Raw genomic sequence first — 9,793 nt, forward strand, 5'->3', positions numbered from 1 at the left:
ACCTATCCTTCCAAACGCCACCCTCCAAAGATTTTTGAAGAAACGTGACTGGGCCCAACTTAAAAACAGTCTTGATGGGAGCTGTAGGGTTCTTTTATTATTATTATTATTTGGATTATATACACTTGCTTCAGTGGGACAACACGGGACAACCCCACATGTGGAGGTATGCTAGGTTTTCTTGACCATATTGAGATTACAGGGTGAAATTGAAAGGGCATAGGTGATGATGGATGTAGTGGATGTGGGTCCTACATTATTACGGTGGATTTTGAGCGTATGAGAAACAGAGAGAGACATCTGACCCTTGGCATTATTACTTGTAAAAAAACTGTTGGTTAGTCTAGTCAGAAGTGCAACGTTTGTACCAAAACAGTGGGCAGTATGGTAACGATTGCCACAGCTCCAAGTTAAATGTGGGCCACTGATAAATGGCTCGCTCGGAGGTCCTCAACGGACAGGAATTTCCTAGCAGGGTTCTGCGCAACAGAAAGCTATGTGGGGCCCACAGGGATGTGTAGGCATCCCTTCTGTCCATCATTTGCACCAGATGATGTTATTAGGTGAACCAAAAATAAGGCCCATGCAAAAGCTCAAGTGGGCCCACCGTAGAGAACAGTGGGGATGGGGATGGGCATAACCACCGTTGAAAGCTTTTTCAAGTCTACCCTGATGTTTCTCTGCCATCCAACCTGTTCATAAGGTGAGTACCACCAGGATAAAGAGAAAAATAAAAATAAAAAATCTAATACCAGCCTGATCCAAAACATCGACAGGCCAACAGCCCCATCCCTACATTTACCTCTCATGTGGCCCACTTAAGTTTTGGATCAGTCACGATCTTGGACTTACGTCCTATCATGAGCCGATGCAAATGATGAACGGAGTGGATGTCACACAAACATCACGTAAACAGCCTACTGTTAATGATTAGGGAGTTGCGGCACCTGCTACAATCGCACACATGGCATAGTTAAAGGTAATCTAGAGCGTCCAAATAGCTGACCCAGATGTAGATGGGGCATTACTGAAAATGGCATCACTAGTATCATCTGATTTTTCCGTTCGAATTTGGACCACCCATTTGCTAGATACTAAGATATGCAACACCTCCAATTGTGTCCTTATCAGATCATTTGAAATGCTGTACATCATCCCCACAACCATTTTCAAAGTAGTCTCAAACTAACACAAGAGTCTACCCAAATACCAGCAGCAGCAGCAGGTATACGTGGCAATGTGAGAGAAAATAGAGAATCCAAGCCGTCCGTCCATCCTGAAATTCCCATCGTCTAAATTGGAATGCATTGAAATGAAGCAAATTAACTGGTAGGTATGTCCTCAATTTCGAGGAATAAATGGACGGACGGAAGCAGTTTAATTAGAATTCCGCACACATTGCATGTCTCCATCTTCTGTTTCTTTTTGCCGCATTATACTGGATGTGTGTTTCAGATCAAGCATAGATATAGGCTGCCTGCAGGTCCAAACTTCACAAAGGATCTAAACCGCTACTCGAGAGTACACTCACGGGATATGCATGGAATTTACAGATTCAAATGTGCAAACCAGCTTTAGTGCATGTAGATTAAGGGGTTGTTTGGTTAATGGTAAATGGATGCACATGGGCAAAATGGTGTTTGGTTGATTGTAAACAGTGACAATTGAAATTAGGATGAAATGAAATGCAGCAAAATCATGTGAGTTAGATCCATAGCTCAAGTGGTAGACCTAGTGAAAGATACCTCACCTCAACACTGAGGTCTTGGTATCGATCCCCAGTGGGGGTGGCTAACAGTGTAGTGTCAACTGACAGTGTTGGGTACTAACAAGCTAAAAAAAAAAGGAAAAACAGAAGAGAATCCTCTCAAAAGGCTGAGAGAATCTGTGCAAATGCCAGAAAGAGTTGGATTTAGGTGGGCCCAGTTTTATGGCCCACCCAAAGCTCAGAATTTTGGTATGCCAAATGGACAGGCCTGATTCTTGTGGTATGGTCTATACATCGTTATACCCTTTGTAATGGATGGATTGGATATTGCACTTGCTGCCACGTTGGCATATGTGGTGGCATGTGCATTAGCTGACTTTGTACACGCGTGTAGGTTTGGTATTTTATGGTGGGCGAAAAACGAAAGCAGGTTGGTTGCGTCCTGCCCTGCTGGACAGAATCGTTCCAGTCAGGGGTTCTGTGGGGCCCAGCTTGATGTATGGGTTTTATCCACGCCGTTCATCCATTTTTTCAGATCATTTTAGGGCATGAGACGAACAATGAGGCAGATCAAATGCTCAAATGGACCATAAAGTGGGGTTTGAACGCCCACTATTAAAAAAATCTTGAAGGGCCAGAGAAGTTTTGGATCAAGCTGACATTTATGTTTTCCCTTCATCCAGGTCCAACTGACCATATCAACAGATTGTATGGAAAAATAAACATTACATGGCCCTAGGAAGGTTTCAACGGTGGGTGTCGTTATCAATGGCTGGGATCATCTCATAGAGTTCTGTGCTACATACCATCCACATGATGGAGCACCAAATCAATGGTCCCGATTAGCATGTACATATTCAGTGTATCGTGCGCACTTCCTGGAGATGGATATTTTATTCTCCACCGAATATGATGACGTGCGCATAAAAGGTCCTCATGACTCTAGGGCTGTCGTCAGGTTCAGGCTGCGGGTCCCATGGGTTCTAGTCTTTCTGGGTATGAGTTCTTTTAGGTTCGGGTATAGTTCTTAAAGACCCGGATTCGAATCCAATTGAATGTTTACCATCAGTTGAACTTGAGTCTGATAGAAAAAGGCCAGTGAGGACATGGAGACGCAAAACATTTGTAGATTATCTGGACCGTTGATCTGTTTGACGCTACCATTAATGATCCATACCCCAAATCATTACAGCCATCATATGATGGAAAGATTTTGCCAATTGATTGTTGGCCACCGGTTGGATATTTTCCAACCATCTATTGTGATCACCAAAAGTTCTGGAGTCAGTGGATAGGATCATCTGACCAATGTGTGGTTACCATTGCATTAATAAACCCAGTGAGGAGTCTAGAACATCAAACGGGACAATTAACTACTTGCTCTGAAAGCTTGAACAGAACCTGACAAATCAATCCATTTATCTTATAACTCAGGTTCCACATCGCATGGGTTATGTCCATAGCCGAACCCCCTCATAAGTCCCAAATCACATGAGTTTCGCCTCACATAAGCTGCCCACCCCAAATGTGCCCCTGCATCCCATGAATACCCCACTTGAGCTCGATGTGAAAATACCTTGCATTACATTCTTTCCATATACTCCATGAAATTGCAAAAGAGATCTTTCAAACCTACCTTCAGCACACGATTGACCATATACCATCCACCAAAATTATCTCTTTGTGAGTCTTGATGATCACAAATAATCCCATCAATGTTTGATTTCCTTAGATTTCCTATTGAGCCTTCATCACCTTTTAATTTTCACCAACCGGGTTGGGGACGGATCCAAGGAGTGGGCCTTTTCTGGGATGAATACACATCAAGGATCACATTATTCCAACTGCTCACAATGTACATAGTTAAAAGACTCGCCACCAACTTGAACCAATTGGTCTTTTCTCGAGTCGATTTGTAACTCATGTTGTGTCGAACTGCATCGGTTCCACGCAGGTCTGAGTCGATTCGGACAAGTCTCATAATCCTTTTTTCAGAAGTCTCATAATCTTAAAACATGATGATGTCTGCAATCACCACACTTGGCCAACTAATGGTTTCTCTTCAAACTGCCCATCATCAAATATCCTGTTGTTCCTTCTGTCAATATGCTACACATAATAGCTAGAGGAAGAACTCTCCACAACACTTCCCCTAGCCTTGAGTGGACCACCCCACTATCCCATCGATCCTGCAATGGAGCCTAGGAGCACCAAGCTATATTGATAAGACAAGAGAAGGATGACCATATTTCCTTGGCTGCTTTCAAAAGAAGCAACAAGTGATTAACTGATTCCGCATCTTTCCAACACAAGAAACATGTTGGGATGAGAAAATTTTCGCCTCCGCAGATTATCAAGGGACTTCGTTAGCCCTGGGAGCCTTCCACAATTTTGGAACCGACAAAACGACCGAAATAAGGATGGCAGTGAAATTCCATTACCCATTTCCACATTTTCATGGCCCAAAATAAGGACGGCAGTGAAATTCCATTACCCATTTCCACATTTTCATGACCTGAAATAAGGATGGCAGTGAATTTCCATTACCCATTTCCACAGTTTCCTATCCTTGGTTCAGGCGTCAATGGACACCACGAAAGTCCACATCGTCGAGGTTCCTATGAAGCTTGATAACCCACACAATAGATCACACACACCTCATAGCAATCCTTGACCTTCTCCTTTCTCATCTTCTAGAAATGTTAACACTATACAAGTTATTTACAAACAAGAACTGCAATCTCTAGTTCATTAGGTGGGTTGGGAGAGACATATCCCCTGGTGGGAATGATCTGGGTTTATGGGGCTTCTAGTCCAAGCTTGCCTTATTTTACCACCTTAGAAGGTTCCTACTTCCAAGGACACCCCCCAAAAATGAATAAATAAAAAAGAAAAAGAAAAAAAGGGGGATACCAATGGGCCCTAAATTACAAGGCAGCCAAGCATGTAGTATGTCTCTCCACTTAAAACAAGATTCCTACGTCTCCCTGGGTTCATGAATATATTGGTATAAAGTCTACAGTAATGATCTATTATTGAGAAGGAGAAATCATATTGTCATAGAACACTAGCCAGTATCTAAACAGCTCTTGAAAGGTAGGCCATCAAGATCCTATCACCTTCAACCAGCCAACTGGCTCAAAATGTACATCTTCAAAAGGTCACAATTCAGACATGGCTCCTAATTTTTGTGAAGGTCCTTTTTTTCCCATTCCTTGAATTTCATATTGGCTGATTCAGTTTAAAAATGAGTCACAAATAAGGACATACCGCCTCTTCATGTTACCAACAGTCATGAACTCCCAAAAGATAAGGATAAACAGCCAAACCAATTGAAGTATTCAACAAACCAAGATGGGGGAAAAAAAAAAGGCTCTGAAATTCATAGTGTGGAGGGGATGATGTTTGAATACGGCAATTCTTGGGAGACATCGATACATAACCTATATGGTGGAAGAGGTTTCGTGCCACACAGAACCATTGAAGAAGGATCATTACTCGTCAGCTCTAGCAGATTGGTAATGCTCAACAACCTCATCAAGCTAGTGATGCTGCATGCATTGACCTCAGCCTGGTAGGGAATGCTTAAAAGGCTTCGACAAGCAAGCACACCCACTACTACATCAAACATCAATATTGCAATATGGCATTTCAACCCGTTGGATGATTGGCTATGGCCTATCCAACTCGTGTAATGTTGCATGGCTACATAGGGAGAAACCCGTCTGGATTAGCAGTGCTCTTGCTGGTGCTTCAATGGTCCTTCCATTAACATAGTCAAGCCAAACATGGATGTGGAATGACCATGACCAGTTCTTTAGTCAAGTCTTCCTTTTTGAAAATTGGTTGATGGTAAACACCAACTACAAGATTCATCAAGATGACAAAAGCATCTCAAATCCCTAAAATTTGCCAGAAATCACTCCAACATTACTATGTCACGGCATACTAAGAGAGAAAAAGGATGAAAATCATAGAACAAAAGAATAGTGGAGCTCAGCAGTAATTATAAAGAAGTGGATTTTCACTATGAGCAAGCAAACAAAGACCTTAAACAAGAATAGATTATCAATCAAGTGCCAATTTTATTTGTGACTAATACTTGATTATTAAAAAATTGCCTGGTGGAAAGAGTTAAAGGATTCTATGATTAAATTCATCACCCAAAGGACCCTTATTATCTTTAAGATAATAATAAATAATCCAATGGACTCTTACTCATCAGCTTTCCGTGCACCTCCACCAACAATCTTCTTAGAGAGGCGGCTCTTGACTTCTTTGATGAGCCACAAAGCAAAGTGCGAATTTCCCCCACCAGTGTTATGAAACTCAACTTCAGTGGTAGCTCTCTTGGGAATTTGAGGTGGTATGAGATGAGTGTTGATCTAAGAAATGAAAGTGGAAATATAAAGGTGTTTTCTGATCCCTTCAGGTATTAAAGAATCTAATGAAGCAGAGGTGAGAGCACTCAGGCAAAGTCTGTCTTTTAGATTCGTCCTTCCGGCGGCCATTAATTGTGAAAGGGGACCTGTGTCCGTTGTGTTCACTTCTAGCTCTCTTAATAAAATTTGTGTTATTAGCTAATGAACCATCTATTCACCCTCTGCCCTTTTGCAAGAGAGCTGTGGGACAGCATTTTGGATTTCTTTAAAATTCCTTGGGTGATGCCGAATACAGTGGAGGGGCTGTTTTTTTTTTTTTTTGAAAGGTAAAGAAAAGCATATTATAAACAAGCGCCAAAAGGCGAAACTGTACAGGGAAAGGATGGGCAGCCACCTAGAGTAATTACATGATAAAAGAATAATCAATTTCCCCTTTCAAGCTTGGTATCGATTCCAAAGTTGGGTGTGGCTAACAGTGTGGTGTGTGCTAACATGCTAACCCAAGAAAAAAAATAAAAAAATTCCCCTTTCAAGCTCGGTGCCCATTCAATAACCAGGCCCTTTGCTTTTAACATTACACTTCCCATAGAGTGACTTATGTTCCTAAAACATCTCCCATTCCTCTCTTCCCAGATGGTCCATAAACCCGCCAGGAGACACAAACGCCAGAGGATTTTCAACTCCTCTTTGAGCTGTACCTCGTGCCAACAAGACAATAGGAATAATTCAATGTAGTTTGGGCAGATCCACTTGACCCGGAACATGGAGAGGATGCCATCCCACAAGGAGGTTGCTGCCAGACAATGCATAAATAGGTAGCTAATAGATTCCGAATCAACCGTACACATAAGGCAAATGTTTGGAAGGACCATTCCCCTTTATCGAAGATTCTCCACTGTCAAAATGTTGCTTTGACCAACCAACCAAGCAAAGGCCGCAACTATCGGCGGGGCAGCGTAGGACCAATTAAAATTGGTAGCAGCTATGCCACTGAAATTTTCACCACTGCCACGGACTTGAAGCAACTTGTAGACAGGGTGGACCGAGAAGCATCCCGAACTCTCCAACTGCCAACACATCTTATGCTTGCACGAAGGAAATCCAGGAAGAGAAGTTAAAGCTAAATGGAGGATGGCCTTGCTTGCAGGTTTATAGACCATTTGGGGTGAAAGTAACAATCAATGTCTTAGGAACTGTTGTAGGTCTCTTCCTGCTTCTAGTAGTAGGGCCTTTTTCTTTTTCAACATACATATATCAGAGAGTGGGCTCCCTGATTAGGGAGTTTGTTTTGGGCTTGCAGTTGGTATTTTTTGCCTTTTGGCTCTTTTAATAAAATTCATTACCTTTCCAAAAAAAATAAAAAGTTCAATGCCATTGATCTAAAGAAATAAAAAATCAAACTCTAGCACAAAAAGGAGGCACACCTAATAGAATCCATAAGAATTGTATCAGAAAGTATGACCAAAGAGAATTGCAGAACCTAGCTAAGGTTTCATGAAAGCTAAGAAGAAAAGAATTGGGCATGCATCAATTAAACATAGAGAAGAGATGGATACGATTAATTTCCAAAACTATGCCATCAAAACTACGATCTGCAAACTTTTGCAATATAATAGAGAGTAAACATGCCCAACGCGATAAACAAAAATACGATTCACAATGACAAAAGTTACAGAGTAAGAGAATAAGGTTCGAAGGAGCAAAGATGACCACATATCAATATACATAAGCATTTGAATTTCCTATGATGGGAAGAGTTCCTACATAGACGTGTCTAGTAAATAATCGGAGGACCATTGTAGGACTTCTGTCATTACTCACATGGATGGACTGGTGTAGCAAGTTAACGAACAGAGCATTCAATTCAAGCCCCCAGATCAGGAAACCATGAGAATTATGAACAATAATACGAGAAATGAAGATCTAAAACACACCCATATTGAAAACCTGCTGCCTCCACAATCCACCATCCAAAACATACCCAAATAGAAAATTCGCCTTCAAATCGATCTGATGAACTGATTTGAGTAACACCAATTTCCCCATTTCCCTCCATGACAAAAACCCAACTCCAAGATCTTAATTTTTTTCTTCCAATTATAAAAATAGAAAACCATGTTTGGTCTGCTCAAGAATCAGCAGCCAGCAGCTCTCAAGCCTGAGCCTCGCTCTTCCGTCCCAACCCGTCCCCTTCCCTCTCCTCCAAAAGCCTGCCCGCCTCCTCATCTGCCTGTGTGCTCTTCTTCTGCGCTTCCTTCGCCTTCATCGCCTGCAGCTTCAAGTGGTTATAATACGCCACACCCAGGAAGGCGATCCCATACCCCACCAAATTCACCACCGTCACAGTGTCCTTGATCACAGACCACGAGAACGCAATCAACAGCCAGTCCTTCACCACCCCAGCAACATTCATCGTCAGCGCCGACGTCTTCCCAATCAGCAAAAACACCGCCAAATTCAGCGCGAACGCACACACCGAATTCGTCCCAAAAATCACAAAATCCAATCTAAAGCTCGACGTCTGCCTCAGCACAGGGAACTCCACCAGCACCCACGGCACGAAGAGGAACAAAAAACAGCACGGCGCGACATAGTACAGCGACGTGATCGGGTTGAGTGTGATCCCCTTCGAGGTGAGCAGGATCTGAATAAGAACCAACCGAGTTGCCTCGAACGCCACCGCTCCAAGCTGGAGGGCCACACCCCAGGAGTCGAAGCGAGCCTCGCCATAGGCGGCGATGGCGACACCGACAGAGATGGAGAGCATGTTGGCCATGGTGTTTGACTTGAATTGCTCCTTCTTGAGGCCAACGGAAATGGAATAGACGGCAACAGGCATGAGGGCTTTGAGCATTTGGATGAAGGAAACGGAGAGGTAGATATAAGCGGAATTTGAGAACCAAAGAGAGAGGGAGTAGAGAGCACCGATGGGGACTACCGAAGATATGTAGACCTCGCGGGTCATAGAGGATGGGAGTTCTACAATGCGAAAGACATGGACGAGGAGAAAGGCCAAAGAAGAGCAGAAGGCCATGTGAATCATGGTTAGAGAGATTGGGAATGGCCAATTGAACATTTTCTTGTCGAGGATGTACTTGTTGTAGACTATCACAGAGAAGGAGAGGAAGATCCATATCGCCACGTATGTGTATGATAGCAGGATCTTCTTTATTATGTTTGGTTGGAGAGATGCTCCTTTGCCCATGGCGCCGTGTGTTAGCAGGTGGGTTTTGAGGGTTTTAGGTGAAGGGTTATGAACTGTGGAGAGATGGGGTTTTTTTGGGGAGGTGGGTGTAGGTTAAGAGATGAGGGGTGTAGGTTAGTGGAGGAGGAAGGATGTTATAGACTGTCCGTGTTTTGCATTTTTGGTTTGGGGTCTGAGAATCCGTGGGAGGGATGAAGAAGAGAAGGAAGGGGTTTTGTTTTGGACCGCAGTCGTCTACAACACCTATTGTATTCTGTTTGTGCAACGCTGGAGCTGTGTGGATCCCCACGTACTGTTTTTACGAAATCTACTCCGTTAATCTGGTTTTTAAATTATTTTAAACCGTAAATATGAAAAATAAAGATCCAAAAATCATTTTATCCACACTAGATGGATAAAAACCCTGACTAAGATCATTACGTTCGTTCTCTTTGGCCTACCTAAGATTTTTCTAGGATTATTTTGGGGGAGCGCTTCATCCTCGTGAGGATCATGTGA

At 42.8% G+C, this 9,793-nt stretch overlaps 1 protein-coding gene across 1 annotated transcript; it reads right to left on the reverse strand.

The window, feature by feature from the left end:
- Nucleotides 1-7,716: 7,716 nt before the first annotated feature.
- On the reverse strand, nt 7,717-9,491 carry LOC131256197 (probable sugar phosphate/phosphate translocator At5g25400). Its single transcript, XM_058257218.1, has one exon. It carries the CDS (start codon nt 9,293-9,295, stop codon nt 8,243-8,245), a length of 1,053 nt encoding a protein of 350 aa, XP_058113201.1. The 5' UTR covers nt 9,296-9,491; the 3' UTR covers nt 7,717-8,242.
- Between the last annotated feature and the right edge of the window lie 302 nt (nt 9,492-9,793).

The sequence above is a fragment of the Magnolia sinica genome, chromosome 1, assembly GCF_029962835.1.
Source record: "Magnolia sinica isolate HGM2019 chromosome 1, MsV1, whole genome shotgun sequence".
Taxonomy (NCBI): Eukaryota; Viridiplantae; Streptophyta; class Magnoliopsida; order Magnoliales; family Magnoliaceae; genus Magnolia; species Magnolia sinica.